This window comes from Hoplias malabaricus, chromosome 1, assembly GCF_029633855.1.
Source record: "Hoplias malabaricus isolate fHopMal1 chromosome 1, fHopMal1.hap1, whole genome shotgun sequence".
Classification (NCBI taxonomy): domain Eukaryota; kingdom Metazoa; phylum Chordata; class Actinopteri; order Characiformes; family Erythrinidae; genus Hoplias; species Hoplias malabaricus.
This window is the reverse complement of record NC_089800.1, coordinates 19,923,534-19,945,712: the sequence shown is the minus strand read 5'-3', so window position 1 is coordinate 19,945,712 and position 22,179 is coordinate 19,923,534. Positions and strand designations below refer to the sequence as shown.

Here is a 22,179-nt window from a genome sequence, read left to right as displayed (position 1 = left end):
CCTGCTGATGTTTTCATAGCTGGTTTTCTGAACCGCTCTGTGCCAGGGGGCAAGTCAGCTGCACCAGGGGACCCATCTTTGCCTGCTCCAACACAACCTACTCTGCATTTTCACAGCCCATTCACAATGAAGGGATACAGGATATGTGTATGTACATGTGTGTATTTAAGGAGTGTATGGGGTCTGACAGAATGACCTAATTTTCCTGCTGCAAATGTCATACTGTAATAACACTGGAAGCTTCTGGTCATTTTGCCTTGTGTCTTTTTTTCTCTTCTCGCATATACACACATTCAGCATCATACTCAAAAAACCACCCACAAGGTATTTAGAAATTCTTAGATACAGATAGTTCTATGGATTTTACTTTGAGCAACGTAAGCTGATCCATTAAAAGCAACCTCAACATTTCAGAGGGACCTGCTGTTCACTTGTTTGTTTAAGTTCAGAAGCACCGCATGTTTTAAGGTGTCTGTAAGACTATATTCTCCATTTGAACTACCACAGAAACTCATTTGTGACTTGAGCTGTTTTGTTTTGTAGCACTTCCAGTCTATGTTTACTTTCATGCCGTTAGCTCTCTCCCTAATTAAGAATCAGTTCCACCTTAATTAATAGCTACAGCCAAAATAACTTAATATTACCCACTTATGGAGCAGGAATAGAGCCACATTTCTGCCTCATTACATGAGTTTCACAGTTCAGAGCTGTCTCCAGCATCCAATTACCTCCAGATTGTTGTTGTTTTACGTATTTGAGCAGCCAAAAGAGTTGAAAAAAATATGTCTAGCATCACATGTACAATTTTAGCCATCAAATTATTTTTTTCCTATTACTGAGAAGAACCAGAAGGGTTACATCTATTGTTACACTTATATAGCGCCTTTCTAGATACCCAAGGACGCTTTACAATCCACACTGCTCAGAATGCTCAGAACACTCAATCCACACACACTGGCGAGAAGCGTTACATAAAAATAACAAAATGGCTAACACTTAAGACCAGTTTTACCAGCAGTTTTTTCCAGTCATACCCTTTCACTCTTTCTTTTAGTGGAGCTAAGTGCTCAGAATTAGCATGCAGTGCCAGTTTGGGCCACAAGAAGAGTTTGTCCCTGCATAGTTGGAGTTTGTACAGCCACAGGTGAGACAAATTGTTCCGTTATTCTTTCTTAGCTGTAAATATTCTTGTAAGAGCAGTTTATTCCAGGACTCCCTGAAGAGTTGTTAGAGTATTTTAAGTAGGTAAGTTGGTTCCTTATCAGGCTGCGGAGGGTAAGCCTAAATCTAAAATGTCTGATATTGTCATTAGGGGCATAATTTTACTGTGCTGTGGTGTCCCAATAAAATCACAGCAGTAAAAAGTCAGTTTTATCCAGGATTGCTGGACAGAACTTGACACACGGAACACAATTTCACTAAAGGAACTACATTTCCCATGATGCCCCATCATCGTTCCAAAAGCTAGAAAAGCTAACGCTTATTAAATAAAGTCCACCAGGAAACAGACAAGGTAATGAAAGCTCATATTTAAACGTTTTGTTTTAGATATTAGATATAAAATTAGATATTACACCTCTAAAGTTCTCTGACATTACCTTCCCGCAGAAAATAATGATAAGAGCATACACCACCCAGTAAAACATGACAATGCAATTAGACATCTGTCGATTACCAATCATTCAATTGTAGACAGTGTCTATATATTAAATCAGGAACTGCAGAAGCTGTTTACACAGTTCCTTGAGATTCTCAGTGACCCCCATGTGTATGTCAGAGGAAGAAATATGGATGCAATTTTGCCCAGTGTTGCCAAACAGATTTCTGTTTTTATTTGTTCAAGCAGTGCACATAAACACATAAATAATGTTTATAGTAATGTCTTGATTGTTAACTTTATATATGGAGTGTTTAACAGGTTTGTGTTTAGACAGTTGTGCCTTATGACTGATTGTACAGTGTGCCCCTCTAAATGTTGTGTGTGCTCAGTACGTGGTCTAGAAATTCCCGATTGTCACCGTACTGAGAGAGAGTAATCCATGCTGCTGATGTGTGCCATCATGGCGAGAGGAAACGTTATCCTGGCATGGTATTGTGGTGAGACTACTATCAACACTAGCACACAAGAGATATCTTTTCCTATGCCTCACAATGCCTTAAATAACATCTTGTGACATAGCGAGTGTTTAATTTTTACAAATGGTTTTCAATACGTAGAATGTAAGCTACTAAATATCCTCAGAAGTTTATTTTATTTTATTTGCGTTTCTTAAGGGACGACACGGTGGCAACCCAAGTAGTGCTCCGGTTTCCTCCCACGCTCCAAAAACACACGTTGGTAGGTTAACTGGCGACTCAAAAGTGTCCGTAGGTGTGAGTGTGTGAGCGAATGTCTTGAGCCCACAGAAAACGGATGCTTGGGTGTGTCCGATGATAACCGTCTACGGCAAACATTCATGTCAGTGTCAGTTTCTTTTACAGAAAGAGAAATGGAAAGCCAAATGATTAAAACTTTTTTTTACTCAAGTAATTTAGTGGTTCCATAAACTTTATCTGCTGTGTTTCCAATGAACAACATTTAGACACTGAAAATCTCACTGTGAAAAAAGACACAACTGACAGGATGATTATATTCCTGCACGTACAGCGACAACACACGCTGACTTTTAAATATACAACACTTCACACACTTTTCTTTACCAATATTCAAACGCAGAACGTTATGAAGAGGAAAATAAGGTTAAAGGCTTAGTCAGTGAGCACCACTTTAGGGCAAATGAGCAGACTACGTCCGTATATCACTGTGGATAGACTGAACACTTTAAACGTCACCAGGTTAGAGCTCAAACTGTAATTAAAGTCCATATGAGACTATTTGGCACAATAGGATGCTCTACACTGATATTCTTTTATAGCCTTACACCCCTCAATTACTGCAGAGACTCATTCAGACTGTGCTCACTGGGGGAACTGCGACTCATGTTGGACAGACTGGCCATGAGAGACTTCACTTTATGAGCATAATAGTTTCTCAAGTTCACTGAAGGCGCTTCCTTAATACCCTCATCAAAGTCACAGCTCCTTATGGCGATCTCTAGCTGCTTCTGTCTTTTGTAGAACAAAGAGAACTTGTTGAAAATGAGGGTTATAGGCAGCACTACCACCAAAATGCCTGCCAGGATGCATGCTGACGCAGTGAGCTTTCCCGCAATGGACACTGGCACCACGTCGCCATACCCCACTGTGGTCATGCTAACGGTGGCCCACCACCAGCATGCCGGGATGGTGGTTAGTCCATCGTTCTCCTCCTTTTCAATTGTGTAGGCCATGACGGAGAAAAAGGACACCCCCACTGCTAGGTACAAAAGCAGCAGCCCCACCTCTTTGTAACTATTTTTCAGCGTGGCTCCAAGCGATCGCAGCCCTGTAGAGTGACGTGCCAGTTTCAGGATTCGAATGATGCGCATCAGACGGAGCACCTGCGCCACACGGCCTAGGTTTGCCAGGGCAGGACTGCTCTCAGCCACCAGGTTGATCAGGAGAGTGAGGTAGAAGGGTAGAATTGATATTAGATCGATCACATTCAGTGGGTTTTCAAAGAAGTGGAGGAGGTCTGGTGCCACCACGAACCGGGCGACCAGCTCGAAGGTAAACCAGCCGATACCAAAATGCTCCACCGTCTCAAAACACGGGTCCTCTTGAAGCAGGCCTTCACTGTCCAACAGGGCAAACTCACTCATGCTGTTCATGCACATGGTGGCTATGGATCCCAGCACCACCAGGATGGAGAATAAACTGATGATACGACTGAGTACGGAGTAACCTGGGTTGTCCAGCATCAGCCAGATTTTCCTCCTGACGCTCCCCAACGGCTGCTTGTCAAACTTGGCAGCATCGTTATAGAACTCTAAGATCTCATCAAACGAGGACGTGGTGCTCCCTTCCTCACTTTTGTCCTCCCACTCCTCCCCATCCGGCTCCATTTTTCTGCAGTGGTAGGTGTTGCTGCAACAGGAGTCAATGAAGAACTCATTAATGCCCCAGTATTCAATTTCCTGGCTGAATGAGAACACACAGAGCTCTCCCATAACGTGTAAACGGCCGGTGTTGTAGAAATTCAAAACGTAGGGGAAAAGAGCAGGGTTCCGATCAAAGTAAAACTCCTTTTCGGCATCGTCGTAGTCATCGCACAGCTCAAGTATCGACTCTTTGGACTCGCATCGAAGCAAACGGGCCAGACGTGTCTCAGGAAAGCGAGACAGTATGTTAGAGAGAAGTCGTCTTTTAAAGCCACCGACGTTGATGCGTATGGCTCCATTCACATTCATCAGACTTTGTCCAGTCATGTTTTGAGGCTCTTTGAGAGTGTGTGGCTGGTTAGAGGTCTTAGAGGGAAAAGACAAAAACAGATTAAAAGATGAACTTGCTGCACACATCTCCAGCTGTAAACAAGAATAAAGAAATCTTATCACTAAGGGCTCTCTGTGTTGTGGGAGGTGCATTGCAAAGTTTAACACTCAAAAGAGGGGAGTTTATCAGCTGTGTCACTGTAAATCAGACCCATGTTTTGTAGGCTACAAAAACCGACTGAGGAAAACAGACTGCAATCTCGCCTCCCAATCAGACGCAGTATACCATTACCTCCTAAATATCTGAAAGAACCGGCGTTCACTTACTGCATGAAACGTCCGTGGCTCCGACGGTAGAAATTAGCCTGTTAAACGGGACGCATGTGATTGGGATTTGAGACAAGGGTTGGATCGACCGTCTTCTGTCTTCACTCACGTCGCCCAGACGTGCCTGAGGCATGGTTTGAGACCAAATGTTTTCTTTCAGTCGTTCGACAGAAACAGCATTCTCTCGCAGATTAAATCAGGAACACAAACAGAAAGCGATGTTTCATTGTTACAGCTCTTTGTCTCTGACGAAGGAAATTGCCCAGATCCTTAGCGTGCGCGCTGTTGCTGTATAGCAACACGTACTAAGACGTTATATATTTATTCAGCGCTGGTCCTGAGAGGAACAGCTCCGTTAGATCGCTCACGAAAACCGCTGTAGGACGCGCATGCCTGGTTATAGCGCAGGGACGAAAATGACAAACGGTACACGTAAAACTTAACACAGGAATAACGTGACGGGAGGCTTAATAGCTTTGAAACGTACGTTTATCAGTGTTTTCAGTGCTGTCAGGTAATAATCATTCCGCGATCAATATTGGCTAAAATAGTCTCCTGGGGCTTCCTCCCACCACCAGTATATTCACAAATTAACGTGAGGTGGAGTAACTGAGTTACAGAGATCTTCAGATGACGCTTAACCCCTTATCTGACGAAGCTCCTGTTTTTACTCACAGTCGTGCGGTGTAATCTACCTAACTTTGACTAAACCCAGGCCCTATCATTCTCTAGAACTGTTAATTCAGTGATTTTTGTAGCCCAGTGATTATTAACCCTGCTCCTTTGGGCCTATACATGTGTATCATTATTCTTGCTCCATGTTTATATTAAATCCGTATCCATGGACACCGTTTTGCAGCTGTTTCCGGAAGGAGTGTCGGCGATGCAGGTTAAAATGCCTGTGCGAGTTTATTTCTAGATTCATGACGTCATATACCCTGCTTTGATACTCGGAATGAAAGAAAAGTAATAGTAATTTAAATGCTATTAATCACTAATTGTATCGGGACACACTACGTTCGCCCACATATTCACTCGTTTTCTGTTCTTAGTTCTCAGCCGTTCTCCCCCTCACTCACCCACTCACTTTCTCTGACCAGGGACTGCACAGAGAAGTTTTTATGCTCGGCTGTTTTTCTATAAAGGAAAGAGGTGCAACGTATGTCCGCTTAGCATCTGTATTCAACACAAAAAAAGTCAGCGTTAGTGAAGGAGAACATCTCATCCTCACTGATCTAACCGGGTAGAGCAGATCAGTCGTGGTTCCTATAACAGGGCTCGACAAAGCGCTAACCTTTCTGCACAACGTCCGCAAGGGGGCGCACGAGGGACACTGACAACACAAACACCCATTTGCAGAGCCATCATTAAACCCAATATACCGGGGCACTACAGCAGCTAAAGCTTTCAGACAGTCTTTTTATTTATTTATTATTGAGTAATAAATATTTGTACATTTTTAAGAAGTCAGTCACGAAGCATGCTACACGATGCATCGTTAAATATTTGTTACCAAGAAAACAACAAATTTTTCAACCAAAAACTATGTTAAGAATTCTGAACACTGTGTAATAACCTTCTCATGAGAATGTTCCACAATACAAGTAAAAAACCTATCGTATTATTTTATGTTATTATATAATTTAGTTATTTAGGGGCAGCTTTATCTTTGAGGTTGGAGAAGGTCACTGGTTCAGTTCCCAGGACTGACAAAAAAAAAAAACTTTATCCATGACTGAAGTGCCCTTGCAAGGCACCTAAGTCCCAAACCGCTCCCCAGGCATAGAGGTGGCTGACAGTCCACTGCTTTGGTTGTGTGTGTGTGTGTGTGTTCACTTCACACAGGTGGGTTAAATGCAGAAAAGCAGTTTCCCTAAGGAGATGAATAAAGGTGATTATCCTTCTTATTATTAAAAGGAATTATAATTTTTTGTACAGTATGCATTTATTGTATTATTTTATTCTTTATTGAATACAATAAAGCAGGTTTACATTGAGAATTAAAACAAATTTTAAATCAGTATCCCCAGGTAAGCAAGAAAAAACTCCCTCGAAGCTGGAGGAAGAAATCTTGGAAGGAACCAAGACACACAAGTGGGACCCATCCTCCTCTGGTAAAACAAATTATAGTTTTTGTTATAATAACAGTGGAGTTTCAATTTAAAACTGCAGGTAGAAGCAGCCTTGGAGTTTGAACTGTTTGTGGAGGTCTTTAGTAAAAGTCTGTGCTGAATCAATCCCATCAGATATGCTGGAGTGGTGTGAGTGTACAGAGTGTAGCAGAGGAGCAGTAGCGGTTGATCAAGTTATTGGGAAGTGGAGAAGTGGAGAAAAGTTTCCCTTTTAACATTTTAATTTTGCCATTTTCTAGACTTGTGGTGAGTTTGAAAAATTACATTTCTAATGCACTGTCACTGAGTGCAAATGTATATTAGGTGAATAACATCTTAATTAGCATTGTTGCACAGTTGTAGCATTTTCAGTATAACGCTAATGCTAACCGCTAATGATATTTTCCATTCACAAGAAGCTATGGTATGTTTATTCTTCTAATCCTTGATTTCTCTGCCAAAAGCACAAACATTTCCAGTATTTTGGCTGATGAACAAATGTAAAATCTGATGCTTGCAGGACACACAAGAAATATTGGGATTGAGGCATGTTCACCACTGTGTTACACCACCTTTCCTTTAGTTAGAGTTTGTATTGTTTGGGAACTGAGGATATAAATTGTTGAAGTTTTACAAGTTAAATTTTTGGCAGTTCTTAATTCATACATCAGTTGCTCAACAGTCTGTGGTTGCCATTGTCTGAAACTCCTTATGATGCACCATAGGAAACAGATCTGGACTTCAGGCAGGCCAGTCAAGCACAGACTCCCTTTGTTTACACTGGTTTACACTTGCAGAATGAGACCCAACATTGTTCAGTTGAATTAACCATGGAATTCATGGGAAAATGTCACATTATCACTAATGAATATTGAAGATTACTTGAGAAGTCATCCAATTAAACAAAATGAATTAAATGGTAAAAGGCAGCCGTTGCAAGCCCACACCTGATCGTCCTGAGACAATATCAATACTACTTAACTCATCAAAGTCATTTTAAAATACAGACCTCTTTAAACATCATAATACATATTACAAAGCATGGTAAACTCTCAGAAAAAAGGTAAGGTACAGGTACATTATTGATCACTAAAGGTGAAATCAGTGTAATGTACCTTTAAAAAGGTACAAGAGTCGTGTTAAAGGTACATTACATTCTCTTCTCCAGCTGGAGAAGGGGATATCTGTAAGCTTTCATTATAGAACTGTGTATAATAAAACATAATAAAAGTCTTTGCGATGAAATTGGGCGTATGAAATCGACAATTTTAAAACCTACAATCATAATAGAATAAGGTACAATTATGCTCCCTAACTAAAGGTACTGAATACGTGTCTTTGAGGGTACCACCACAGTGACAGTCTTTCTGAGAGTGTATTTAATGTGTGAAAATCACTGCCAAATCCAAATAATGTTGACCAATCTAACTAATTGTGCTGCTATTTAAGTGATAAAATATAGATCTCTTGAAACACCATTTAAAAACTTTACATACAACAAAGGTATTGTATTTAATACGTTAAAATAACCTATGTTTGTTTTTTTTGGAAACTAAAGTCAAGCCAAATAGTATTTAGTCCTTTGTGTCTATCCTTTGGCCTTTACGTTTACTCACGTTTATGGGTGAATGTGATTTCATAATGTATTTTTCATTTTTTAATCTTTGATTGTGCTTGGCGTATCACAGTCTAAATAAACCAATACAGCGTTTAAAGCAGCACTTTTAACAAAAGTTAATGGTTTATGTGTGACATCTTGATCCAGCCAAGTGGTTTATATCACACTGGCGTAATCGCTGACTCCAGAGGGGTAGTGCCTAGTGGACACAGTTTAATGTAGGATATTGCAGGAAAAAGGTGAAATTAATGCGATTTTAGGGTTTATTTAACCACTACTGGTATCGGTCTATGTTTACTTAGCGTTCCATGTCTGCTTGGTGACTTATGTTTATTGCTTATTGGTGTGCATTTCTGTATTAGCCTTTGAGCATATATATACTGGAGCACCTGGAGGAAACCCATGCAGAAACACAGGGAGAACACACCACTCCTCACAGTCACCCACCCACAGGGTGACTTGAACCCATAACCCCCAGGTCCCTGGAGCTGAGAGACTGCAACACTACCTGCTGCACCACCATACCACCCTTATTACATATTATAAAATATCTTTCACCAAAAGCCCCACAATACTTAAAGACATAATTGAAATGAAATGTGCAATTAATGTGTCTTCCGTATTTAAGCCATCTGTGGCACGCACACACACACACATACACACACAAACACGTGCACTAGGGTCTGTGAATACCCCCCACCCCCCGTGCAGTGGGCTGCCATTCCCAGCGCCCGAGGAGCAGTTGTGGGTTCAGTGCCTTGCTCAAGGGCAGATCAGCCTTTAACATGATGCCTTTAATGATGATGATTGTCATGATGGATGTGATGATGAAGATGATAACAATGGTGTTCCAATAAAACGGGAAGTCTCTTTCCGAGAAGAAAACATTACTCTCCAGGTTACCAACTTTGTGATTAGGCAAAAGTGCATTATGTTGTGATTTGACATTATAATTTTACAGAGACATAGAAACAAACACAGACTACCCACGCAGAAGTACACTACATTGTTTCAGTGTACTAGATTCTAAAACGTTTATGAAGTCTGGCTTCTGAGAATACTGCCACTACTGCTTATAAAACTCCTACACGGAAGCATGAACACATATAGTCACTTTGACAGTGGTACTGTGGTAGGTAGAGGAGCAGGCGCTGAGAGAATAGCTCTAGTGTCCTGACAGATGATGGTCTGCATCTTAGGGGACCGTTGTCCCTCCTCCCTGGTAGCTTTGGTAGGCCCACCCCTGCCTCTGTTCTCCTTGGAGTCCAACAGCATCACAAAGCACTATTGTCCTGTCCTGCACAAAGACTCAGCCTGTATAGACACAGATTCTCTCACTCTGTAGAAGACCTCTGGCACCAACTCTGTATGTATTCCAGCGCATAGAAACGGCTTTGTTGGAGGTAGTGCATTTGTCTTGTTACATTTAGAGTAATCCTAAAACCTAATATTGGCCTGTTGCATTTCTTGATGTATACATATTTTGTGTGATGGATTGATGGCAGGTGTTTGTTTCAACATATTTTTCGTTGTATGTGTATTGGGCAGTATTTTGTGCTGTGTAAAAATGAATTACTCATACAGTAATGTTAACCTCCTAAGTAGTCATCCTGGATTTCTGTTATAAATCTGTCTGCCTTTTGTGTTTTAAAGTATTGTTATAATGCAATGTTTGACAATGCCATTTTGGCAGTAGGTGTAGGAAATGAGGCCCTTATGTATCTGTGTCAGCGGTTTATAACATGAATAGTCTGAAGTATCATTGAAACAAATTTAGGCCAGGTCATGATGTTTCATTATTATAAATGATACTAGAGTCCTGAAGGTACATGTAGGTGATTAGGCCAAGGCTGAAGGCTGTCAGCAGCTTTTAATGTTGTTAGTGTTGTATATAAGAACAGTAATAGAATAGTAACAGTATAGTAAGAAGTCCAAGGGCTGTAGGACAAAGTTGAGAGAGAGAAAGAAAGAAAGAAAGAGAAAACCGGAAAAGACAAGAGAAAGAAAAATGAGCTAATTTCACATTTCTAAAGATGCAAATGTGCAAGTCACAAGTGATTATGTCACTGAAAGGAATGTGCTTACAATAGATTCTGTGTTATATTTTGCCATGCTCAGTCTACATAGTGCACTCTCAGAAAAACGGTCACTGTGGTGATATTTAAATTTATTCCATACACCCTATTTCATCTCCAGGACTTTTATTTTGTTGGTTTTTCTATAATGAAAGCTTACAAATATTCACCTCTACTTCAGGAGAAGAGAAAGTAATATACCTTTAGGGAACAAAACTGAACTTTAACACCACTGTTGTATCTTTTAAGGAACATTTACACTGTTTGTACCTTTAGAGACAGAAAGGTAGCTGTACAGTAACTTTTTATCTGAGAGTGTATAGGACAAAACATGATGAATATAAATAATTATAAATTATAAAATATATAACTGAATACCGTTTTGTCATGAAATGTAATTACATAATGAATTACTTTCTGCATTTCCACATTTCTACATTTATTTATTATGTACTTCCACTGCGACTGTACTTTAAACATGAAATTCACAGTTGTGATCAAAAAACACTTTTAAAAAAAATAAAATTCAGAAGATCTTTCCTCACTATTCGCTTCTCTCCTTTCGGTTTCTGCTGGAAAACAGTCTAATGTGTTTACGAAGCCCCAGTCTCTGTAAATTAATAAAAAAGTGTGTCGGTCCGGTATGTTGGGCTTTCCCCTCTCTCTCTCTCTCAGCTAACGGGAGAGAAGAGACACCTGTCTTTTTTTTAGACAACAGAGAGCAATCCTAACCTTCAAAAGCACGAACCAAGATGAGGATATTGCTCTATTCTTGCTCCACAAGAGGGTAATATTGACTTACTTTTGCTGATTCTGATCACTTAAGATGGAAATGTCTCCAAACTCAGGAGAAGGATAACTGTGTTACTCATGTTACAAATGAGTTTCTGTGGCAATTCCAACAGTGAATAAAAACATATAGCCACCGTCAAACAACTGTCCTTTGTTTCTCAAACAAATCATTCCTCTATAAAAGATGCAGTGATACTGAATGTAAACAAACCAGAGAGATTGTGATTCCTCGCAATCACAGTCATAGGTGTTCCCTTTAATTGGCTGGGAGGTCAATCAGCTTGGCAAATCAATAAACAGCCCAGTGGCTTGTGTGCACACAGTAAAATCTCCAGAATGGGGACATGCTTTGCTGTGACTTCTGTTCTGTCTCAGCCAACACGGTGGCTGTATTACACGATAAAATCTCTATCCAGCCTTTTAGGTATTTACATTTACCAAAACAAACATAGACAAGTCCTGCTCAAGTGTCCCACTCCAGCACCAGACAGAATGAAACAAACCAGTGTAACTCTATAAGCTTGGGTTCCGTTCTTTAACTGGAAAGTTTTACATTCTTTTCAGAGTCATTATAAAAGCTGTCTGTTTTCCTCAACACGTGTCATAGTGTTGGAGAGGGAGTGAGAAGCAGGGCTCGTAATATTTGAAAATATATACATGAATAAATGTGGAAACGCTGAAATCAATTCAAGACATTTACTATTGCTATATATCTTTGTCGTGACAAAACGTATATTTATTGATTTATTTATATATTACATTATTCATTTTTGCAATTATTTATACTTATGTCACAATCGGTTTAATTAATATGGACTTATATTAAACAACGTGTGTGCCTCAACATTTGTTTGCTACTTATTTTTACTAAACACAGTGTGTGTGGGGGGAGTGTGTGCACAGCATCTGTCTGAGAGTTTCACTCTTCTTGGATGTTTCGTGGGATCTGCATCTGAAAATCATGGAGGTACGAGTCCCAGGTTGATCTAATATTCATATAACATCCTCAAATCATAGTGAAAATCATAGTCAAAAAAATGCCTCTGCCATTTCAGTAGTAAAACAGATTTAAAATAGCTGTTGTTCCACTTTGCCTGATTTATGAATGAAAAGATAACGTGGGGTTTGGTACCAAAGGAGCTGCAGCACATTATGTTCTTCACTGGTTTCTCCAGTGACACTGCAACTGTTAAATAAATAAATAAATTAATACATAAATAGCCTTAAAGCTTAAGTTTAACAAAACCAGAGAAGAGCTCAGACAAAATTGGAACATGGCATAGAGCAGACACAGAACAAACAAAGACGACAGCTTAGGTAAGGGAGCACAGGCTTTAAAACACACGTCGACAAGCAACACCTGTGAGGTCTGGTCACATCACAAGATGCTCACAGATGGGGCGCATTAGAAGGGGATCAAGGACAAAAATGGCAGCAAACAATATGACAGTAGCTGAGTTATTTTGTCTGAAGTACAAAGGTTTATATCAAACCCTGAGAGATGTACATAGTTTTGATATATGCATCTTCTCATGAAATATGAAAAACTATATTCCTGTAATGGTGATTGTCTTCTGTGTGAAGTGGTATTCCTTCAAGACATTATCAGTGTGCCTCAATAGGCAACAAACAGGAGCTGGGATTGCAGTGCAAAATTCATGTGCTTTGATATCTTTGCTGTGTGTGGGTGTGTGTATGCCCATTCAGATATACATCTTGGGGATCATCATCGCTGTCTGTGGCAACTTTCTCATTAGCATTTCACTGAACATCCAGGTGAGTGAGTCTCTAAAATGACATGTTTTCTCTGTAAATTAAATTTAAACTTCTTTTTACTAACTGTTACTGTCCCTGTAGAAGTACACACACATACAGCAGTCCCAGAGGGGCACAAAGCCATACTACACAAGCCGACTATGGTGGTGTGGTATACTGCTCATGGGGCTTGGGGAACTGGGAAACTTCGCTGCATATGGATTTGCTCCAGCCTCGCTCATTGCTCCACTTGGTTGCGTGTCTGTGATAGGTAAACACCATCTTTATCCATTTAAGCATTTGGGACAGAACTGTTTAGAAAAAGACACAGTGTACAACTGAAGGTAAACTGTAGTTCTGATTTGCAACCACAGGAGGTATTGTATTTGAAGGCACAACATTTTGTTCATGACCTGATGCAGTAAGATAGTTATAGCTTACACATCCCTTTCAAATGGGAAAGCAGTTTGCAAGGAATTTTTAAGTGTCCCTGGGATTAAGATGCCATGCTGAACCTGTGACCAGAAGGAAATATTTTTTAACTAAGCACCATATTGAAGCAATGAGACCCAACTGGTGCTTTACTGAGCAGTGTTACTTTACAAGAAAAATCCTAGTTATTTCAAATAAGTTCTGTGCAGATTACTGATTAAAAAATTTTAAAATATTAAATCAACTCTCTCACAAACACGAGGTCTCCAAAGAGGAGACAAGCGCAGACAAAATGAGTTTAATATTTCCATGATCCACATACACTCAAACACTCGCCATATATAATGGTGAATCTTCTGTTCTGTTATCTTCCCCCCCTTGTCTCTCTTAGCCAGCGCTATCATTTCTGTAGTGTTCCTTAAAGAGACTCTACGAGCCTCTGATCTTTTGGGTAAGTATTTCGAATTTCAAATTGTGGTTAAGTTAAATCTTGTGTGAATGCAAATGTAAAGGCATAAAGAATCAGTATCAAACTGAATAAACAAATGCATCTTCAATTGGGGACTACCAATGGTTAGTGCATGTAGAAACGAAGAGGTCATAATGTTATGGTTGACTGGCGTGTGTGTGTATATATAAAGTGATATTTGGAATCATGTAATGAATCCTGGGGGTTGGACCATGTCTAAACTCCTTACATCAGGCCTTTAATACATCCTCCAAAACCACATCATCTCCATGTAGGACAACATGCTCCCACCTCCACCCTCTCACCCTCTTCTTTCTCCTGTTTTCTCTTCCACAGGGAGATCATTATATATAGGATGATTTTATGCATTTGTATCGTTACATATGTTCTAAGAATTCAAATGGTAGCGTCCTCATCTGATACTCTCTTGTTGCTTGCTGTACATAAATCTTACTACAAGTAGGTACCACTCAGTAATACTTATTGATGAAGAATGTACAGTATGTACAGGGAAAATACACTAGGTATGAGAAAAATTTCTCTAAAACATTATGTGCATTTAAAAGGTTTTACATATACCTTCATATCCAGCCTGTAATATGGTGTAGCTTAGACATGCTCTTTTTATAAGCAACACAAAACATTCAATAAAAACCTAAAAAGTGGGGACAAAAAGATATGTAGGATATTGTCCTTAAAGGTTTTCACACAGATGTTGCACTAGTGTCTCAGAGCAAACCTCAATATTATTCAGTAACGTCCCTCCCTTCAGCATCACCCTCTCCCCTGCTTAACCACACTTCCAATCGTGTTCAACTCCTCATAGCTGAGAGCAACAGCAGAATAGGTCACACTGACTCACGCCAACCGAGCTTATAATATTCACAACAAACTCATGCTACGCGTAAAATTTAAGGTTATAATGCCAGTAACTCGTGAAAACAGGCACATAACAAAACATATTTACCTGGTGCTTTTCCATCACTAACATAGGGAGCTAAAGAAGTGAAAGATGTAAGAACATGTCTTTTTCTCAGCAGAGGAACATGTCAATTGTTGTGTTGTCCTGAATATTTGGTAGTGGAATCCACTATCTTGCTTTGAGAAAGCTTTGTGGGCAGTGCCAGTTTTGTTGGGGAGGACTCAAGCTTCCAGAGAGTGAGACAATAAGCTGTCCTGAGGGTGAAAAACAGGACAGCAAAACAGCAAAGTGTGGCTTCTCTCTCTCGTCAGGACACCTTCACTACTCCTGTACATTGTAATGAGTCATTTAATGCTACATAAATGTGTAAAGTCTCACATGGCACACACATTTAAAATTATTTTTGTTTTAACTGCTTTGTGTTTTTCTTACTGTAGTTGTAACTCATGTCTGTGGTGTTTCTGCTCTCTCTACAGGTGGTGCTCTTGCTCTCTCAGGCACATACCTGCTAGTGACCTTTGCCCCTCACTCTGCACCACATGTGACTGCCAACATGGTAGAGCGATGCCTCATCAGCTGGCAGTTCCTTGCTTACTTTGTATGTCAATCACCACACAGCCCATGTTCTGTTCTCTTTTATTTCAGTACTAATGAAAAACATATAAACCTCTTCAAACTGTTTTAAAATCTCTATATTACCTCTTCTTTCCTGTTAATCTCTTACACTACTTCTATTTGTCTGCCTCTTTCTCAGTTTTTCGAAGTGGTTTTGTTTTGTATCCTGCTTTACCTGTATAAGTGCAGAAATCTGAAACACATAGTAATTGTCATGCTCTTGGTGGCTCTGCTTGGTAAGAGTGCTGTATATAATTTCATTTACATTTTCATATTTCAATTTCATTTACTATGGTTCTTTACTGACTGGCAGTATCATGCAGCATAATGTGACTATGTTTGTGTGCTGCAGCGTCAATGACAGTGATCTCAGTGAAAGCTGTCTCTGGGATGCTCACTGAGACAATTCGTGGGAGCCACCTACAGCTCACTTACCCCATCTTCTACATCATGTTCGTCATTATGGTAGCTTCCTGTGCCTTCCAGATTAAGTGAGTGTCCACATTTTTTCCACATTTCCTGAAGAACCTACCAGTGCTTGCAAAGGAAAAAATGAAAAACTTGAAATAAATAAAAATAAAAGTTGTAAAAGAGAGATTTGATATAGACAGCAAGCTATAAAGATATAGAACATAAAGATACATGCTGATCCATAGAGTTGTAGATAGAATTGAACATAGATAGATAGAATTTTGTTTGTCTATATAGACTTCTTATATGCTATCACTGTTATGGTATACCAGGTAGTTGGTAAGATGTTGCTAAATAGTTTCTAGGCAGTTGCCAGCGTATCCCTATGGTGTCAACATGCCAGTGCTATGGTATGCCAGGTGGTTGATAAGGTGTTTCTAATCAGTGGCAACATCTCAGTTGGTGGCAAAGTTGTTTTCACGTGGATGCTCTGATGTTACTAGGCTGTTGCTAAGATATCCCAGGTGGTGGCTAATGTGTCTTTAGGCAGTTACTGTAGAATCCCAAGTGGTTGCAAAGATGTTGCTGCCATCCAGACAATGTCTATGTCAGTGGGGTAAAGAATCGCAATGTGTAGTATAATCACTAATTTAGGATTTTTTGTTTTACAGATTTCTTAATGAGGCCATGAAAATGTTTGATGCCACAGAAGTTGTTCCTATAAATTATGTCTTCTTTACAGCCAGCGCAGTAGTAGCAGGTACTTTAATTTAATTGAAGAAGGTCTTCTTTTGTGTAATTTCTTTCCAGTTATGAAATTGAAGAGGATGGGTTTTCATCTGTTGAAACTTCAGTATAACATGTAATAAGCTGCAATTTGGTTACTGCTCTCATCAATGAATTAAAAAAAAGACGAAGTGAAATTACACCAAACCATCACCCACTGGTAAAGTGGTGCATTATAAAATGTAAAATACATGTAAAATAAATGTAAAAAAGTCCCTGCACTCTCAAACAAATTAAATCATACATAAAGCCAGAATGAGATAATATTTTAGACTCTGAACTACAGCAACTAGTCTTTTCTGTTGCCAAATGCTCACAGATTGCTGTTACAAGTAGGAGATGAACAACAATGAAGAAGTGTTACTGGCATTAAATTCAATTATTCAATTAGTCTGTAACCGCTCGTTCAGTAAATATTAAAACAAACAAGTCTCAAAAAATGTCCTAATGCAATTTTCAATGAATGATTTGCATAAAATTTAGTTGTTAATTCAAACGTGTCCTAATATTTTGGAAATATATTTATGACGAGGATACAGCCGTCTTTAACATCACGTGTGTGTTAAGAACATGTTAATAAATAATAGTTTGGGAGGTGAACAATGAACAGTATTATTTCATATAAAAGCCCAGTGTCAGCAGTCAGTCAGTGTGCATGAATATCAGACATTCTGAGTTATTCCAGGATTGTTCTGGAAGGTGGGTGGGGTGTGTAGGTGCTGTCGTGTGGTCAGAGATAGTTGGACATCAGGCAGACAGGGACCCCCCAATCAAAACCATTTTTTGCAGGATTAGGTCAGACTGGACTGGCTTGCGCCCTTTGATTCCGGGTAGGCTCCCGATCCACCGCGACCCTGAACTGGATAAGGGTTACAGACATTGAATGATTGAATATTATGTCCCATGTCTGTTTTCAGGAGTGAATGTCATGATAACGTTAGCTGTCAGGACAGTTTTGAGTCGTGCTCTAGTATGCACAATGTGGTATTTTTTTATTAAAAAAAAATGCAATTGCAGCATTATATCAATGATGCATTTTATGTCCTATCCCGTGTGCTGCTGTGCAATGCAAAATTTCACTTATCCCATTTGAAAGCATAAATTATAAAAATTACAGCTGCCCTTTAATTAAAATGTTATTCTTTACAGGGATCTTATTCTATGAGGAGTTCTATGGTCTATCAATAATCTACATCATCATGTTTGTGTTTGGGTAGGTGCCAAATTACGTTATAAGATCAAGTTATATTCAAAACATTTGTTTCCCCAAAAAGACAAGTGTAGATAAAATTAACATTTATCATGTTGACACTTCATTATAGAGTAGTTTTTACTCCTTTTATATGTCACACACCTTTTTGTTTTAAAGGAACACTAGGTAATATGTTTGGTTTAAGATTACAGTTCACTGACCTGTAATAGGGAGGAGAACAGAGCCTCTGTGCTTGCAACTCTGGGCTTGGAATGGCAGAAACTGTAGTGTTTTGGAGGATAATTTACTACCCCTCCTCCCTCACCCTTGATTTTAGGACAGCACTGTAAAAGTGAAATACATTCTGCAACTGTAGGGGAGCCTAGGATAATAGCATATCAGACCTAGAGTAGTAAAGAATCGTGTGTCCCTATTTATATCTTGGGTCATTCTGGAAAATATTACCATTGTTGACCTTGTTTGTGTTCATCACCAGGTGTTTGTTAGCATTCACTGGAGTGTTTTTGATTGCAAGAACTCGACCCAAAATCAAAATGGACAGGTTTTTCTTCTCTGTGGGGCCAATTCCAAGTATGTATTTTAATGATAATAAAAGAAAAGCAACACACAAACATAAAAAAAACTTCTAAAATGATAAAATATTATAATAACAGTGTGCATTCACATGTTCTGTTTATCACAGGTAAGAGATGTACAGATAAAGTGCAACCGGAGAAGAAAGACAGTAAACATGGCACTCTGGCTTCAAAACTTGTGTGCAACAGTGGAGTGCAGCTGGAGGACTCTTAAGATCACAGAGTGGAGTAATGGAGTATTGCACTAATTAATACAAGACTCCAGGCAGTGTTGTGTGAGACATTCCGAGAAAGTATGAAAGTACAGCTGTTCGTGAAAGTATATGAATGTGTGACATGGAGAAATGTACTATGGATATAAATATTCTCAGATGTGCTCATTCAGTATTCTCTGCCTCCCCTCCTTTATTTATTCCCTAAGACTGAAATTAAAGTGGAGCAGTTGTGATTCTGGGTCAGGTGTCCTATATTCAGTTGCTCTGTTAATCTTCCCTGTGCCCTGTCAGGTGTACTGTGTTTACATACAGTAGGTGAAACCATACTGCTTTTTTTCTCCCCAAAGAGTGACTGAAAGTAAGAAAATGTCATAGAAACATGAAAATGGACAGTAGACATAATTTGTATGTGCTTTTTGCCAATGATCCCTGTATCTGCTACCCTGAGAGTCATAGAAATGCAAGTTTTATTCCACTTGTTTGTGGTCTCAAAAAAAAGGGTCAATAGAACTGCCTACTCAGATTTGTTGCTAATTTTAATAATATTTAATATATACTTCAGTGAACTAGGCTTAGGATTTGTATCAGATTCTCATGAACTTCGCATCAAAACAGTTCCCTGATGTAAAATAAGTATCAACATTTTTTTTTAAAATAATGTCCACCATATGCATTTTCCTTAAAATGGCTGAAACTACACAGAGTCTATTTAAAAACTTGATTTTCAGGTAAGTTGTCCAGAGGTGCATTTTAACAGCTAGGTGTCTACAGTATCTCTCCGCATCCACAAGTCTGATCAAGCTGAAGTTTGGCATGCAGTTTGTGTGAGCAGAGCCGTGAGTGGAGAGTTTAGGACAATTCGATGCTGTCAAAATTGTCACAAGACTGTCACGGGCCAATCTTTTTTTTCTGCAGATGTTTGACAGGCTTACTATCGGCCGAACAGCATGAAATTTGAATGGTATGTCCATGAAGGAACTTCTTAAACACCTGTGATATTTTGGAAACATAACCACTCGGGGTCACCATTCATGTATTCAAAATGAAAATATAGAATAACAGTGAATTCTGTGAAAATGAATCCTGGAGACAAGGAATTTGTTTTATATTCTCTGCTCAGTGTACCAAGGTTATTCTGAAAATGCATGCCAAATAAGATCAAAATTCACCTACAAGGGGCACTACAATTGAACAATCCTGTGTTTTTTGGGGAGGTATAGTGCCACCTAGCACAGTGAGTTCCAAACCTGCAATGTGATTGGCCAAGAGACATTCCAGGAGTGGCAATATGGCATGATAATGGCACTCTGACCAAAGCGCTTCTGGTATTATTCCACAACATACACATAACCTAGCAACAAAGCCAGTGCTTACAAGACAGCGATGGGGTGCCTACACTTTTTTCAATCAACTTGGAGAGAGTTTGGTTTCTGTTCACATACTTGAACAGAGCAAAGATTTATAGCACATTGAACTGTTATCTGCTTTCTGATTTGTAAAAAAAACAAATAAATAAATAAAAATCACAAGAAAATAATAATAATAATAATAATAATAATAATAAAAACAAAAGCAAGAAAATGTTACGTCTATGTGGTTTCTGTGACTCTGCTCAGCACAAGTCAAACCTTTACGGACCCAGAAGACTGGATTAAAGTTTAGAGTCTCGCTCGCTGCAAGGATTCACTCACCTGGAGTGAATTGGAGAGCAGTTGCCTAATATTCAGATGTTTTCACATAGAGTCCTCTACACTGGCTCATCTGAGACGCTGGAGCCCCACACAGTTATGGGTTCTTCTGTAAACCACAAAATGTGAAGTTAGTACTTCATTAAATTTAAAACCTTAACGATGGTTTAAAATGCCAGACATGAATTTAATGATAAAGGATTAATAAGCTATATAATTAGTAACATGAATAATTTTATCATACGTTATAGTGTATGTTAATGTGTGTGTATATATATATATATATATATATATACACACACACACACAGTGTACTTACAACTGAGGGACAGGTTTTTCACTCACCTTTACACCAGTTTTAATGTGATCTCGATTGCTCTCTTTTACTGACCTGTAACTTTATCAGTGGGGAACCTACACCTACTAATAACCAATGGAGCACACACACTTTTGGCTAATAGCGATTAGCATTTCACACATAATAAATTATACACAGGTGTTTACTTAGCTACATGAATGTGCATAATTACTTTCCTGCAGCTTTTACAATTTTATGGCTCCTCCGTTTCCTCATCCTAAATTACTCCATGGCTATGATGAAAATATTTTTAATGTGACGTATATTAACCTTAGGGCATGAACACAAAGCTATCACGTTAGGTTGTTACAGAAAATTACTAGGATATCTTTTCTTGACTTACCCGAGTTTTTCCACTTGACTAAACAGATCCCCTCTGACTCATCCTTTCTCCATATTCTTTGTTTTTCTTCTGGTAACGTCGCACATTCGTTTGAAGTAAGAATTTAACGGAGACACACGTGAAATTATACAGGTAATAAACATTTAGACCAACTGAGTAACACAGGAGCAACACAAACAATTAAAGAGAGAGACTTAACGAACCTCACCGCTGAGAGGCGGGCTAAATTCTCATTGGCCAGTTTGTGGCTGAATGACAGTCACATTAACCGATAATACACAAAGTAGTGCTGTGAGACAGCCAATAGCAATTATTTCCGCGTGGTAATGAAGCAACCAACCAAGAAAGAAAGAAAGAAAAAAGACTGATTTAAAAATAAAGGAATACGTATTTTTTTTGCAAGAAGTTCTATTTCACGGATTAATCAGATAATGCCGCTTAAAAGCCATCAGTGAGGTTAAATTTCACGGGTCATACATTTGTTTAACATATAGCACATATTTTAAACGTTTAACAATAATAAACACACTACTGTGAAAAAGTCTCAGGCATCTGAGAAAATGCTATGCAAAGCTACTTTTTCAGATAAATTTTTATAAATTAAAAGTAATTTGTTTGGGCATGCCCAAAATTTCTTTACACAGGAGCAAATATGATACTAGTTACGCTACTGATGACTCTAATGTGTAAAAATGTAGATTAAAAAATATAATAATAAATAATGGCAAATGCTAAAATATCATTCAGTGTCAGCTCATAGCCTGTGATGTTCCATCTGGTTTAAATACACACCAATATATTCATTTTACATTACCTTTTTGATGTTCAAACTTCTATATTTAATATAGTTTAGAAACAAAAATCTTTAAGGGTAAAAAAAATAAATAAATAAAAAAAAATTTAAAAAAAATCATTGATCCAATAAACAGAAAATATTATTTATCCAATCACTATTTGTAAAAGGTATTTACGTTTTCCACCATACACACACTACGCATCTATTAAACTAACTACTTCATTCTCATCCATAAAGCAGTCACTGTATAGGGGCAACATTCAGTAGAAATAAATACTAATTGGTTTTCTGTCATTTTATTGAACATTGCAAGTATGCATAATTAAACT

General features: G+C 38.7%; 2 protein-coding genes across 7 annotated transcripts in view; one reads left to right on the top strand and one right to left on the bottom strand.

Annotated features, from left to right (window-relative positions):
• LOC136695166 (potassium voltage-gated channel subfamily S member 2-like) overlaps positions 1 to 21,345 on the bottom strand; it is a 31,851-nt gene extending 10,506 nt beyond the window's left edge. The window contains exons 1-4 of one of the 4 annotated variants that reach the window (XM_066669083.1): positions 21,258 to 21,345; positions 21,055 to 21,123; positions 20,357 to 20,462; positions 2,544 to 4,385 (exon numbers count right to left, since the gene is read on the bottom strand). In XM_066669083.1, coding sequence (XP_066525180.1) covers positions 2,931 to 4,346 — 1,416 coding nt within the window. In that variant the 5' untranslated portion in view covers positions 4,347 to 4,385; positions 20,357 to 20,462; positions 21,055 to 21,123; positions 21,258 to 21,345 and the 3' untranslated portion in view covers positions 2,544 to 2,930. Of the gene's footprint in view, positions 1 to 2,543; positions 4,386 to 4,676; positions 5,488 to 20,356; positions 20,463 to 21,054; positions 21,202 to 21,257 lie in introns of those variants that run through there. The other 3 variants (XR_010802271.1, XM_066669253.1, XM_066669166.1) reach the window with 3 other exon arrangements.
• LOC136695343 (NIPA-like protein 2) lies at positions 6,931 to 19,028 on the top strand. Of its 3 annotated transcripts, none has more exons than XM_066669417.1 (12): positions 6,931 to 7,054; positions 12,150 to 12,239; positions 12,980 to 13,048; positions 13,130 to 13,298; positions 13,851 to 13,910; positions 15,327 to 15,448; positions 15,605 to 15,701; positions 15,818 to 15,956; positions 16,548 to 16,636; positions 17,812 to 17,875; positions 18,351 to 18,445; positions 18,558 to 19,027. In XM_066669417.1, the coding sequence occupies exons 2-12, from the start codon at positions 12,234 to 12,236 to the stop codon at positions 18,662 to 18,664; spliced, it is 1,017 nt and encodes a 338-aa protein (XP_066525514.1). In that variant the 5' UTR covers positions 6,931 to 7,054; positions 12,150 to 12,233; the 3' UTR covers positions 18,665 to 19,027. The 3 variants fall into 3 exon arrangements, with proteins under 3 accessions (XP_066525514.1, XP_066525669.1, XP_066525590.1); XM_066669572.1 differs by lacking the exon at positions 6,931 to 7,054 and adding an exon at positions 9,755 to 9,808 and having other exon boundaries at positions 18,558 to 19,028; XM_066669493.1 differs by lacking the exons at positions 6,931 to 7,054; positions 12,150 to 12,239 and adding an exon at positions 12,253 to 12,589 and having other exon boundaries at positions 18,558 to 19,028.
• Positions 21,346 to 22,179: the final 834 nt, after the last annotated feature.

What these genes read in the sequence shown, in the direction of transcription:
- LOC136695343 (XM_066669572.1), top strand. An exon ending in TGGTTGCGTGTCTGTGATAG is followed by an intron (nt 13,299 to 13,850) that starts GTAAACACCATC and finishes TGTCTCTCTTAG; the next exon opens with CCAGCGCTATCATTTCTGTA. An exon ending in TCCTGTGCCTTCCAGATTAA is followed by an intron (nt 15,957 to 16,547) that starts GTGAGTGTCCAC and finishes TTTGTTTTACAG; the next exon opens with ATTTCTTAATGAGGCCATGA.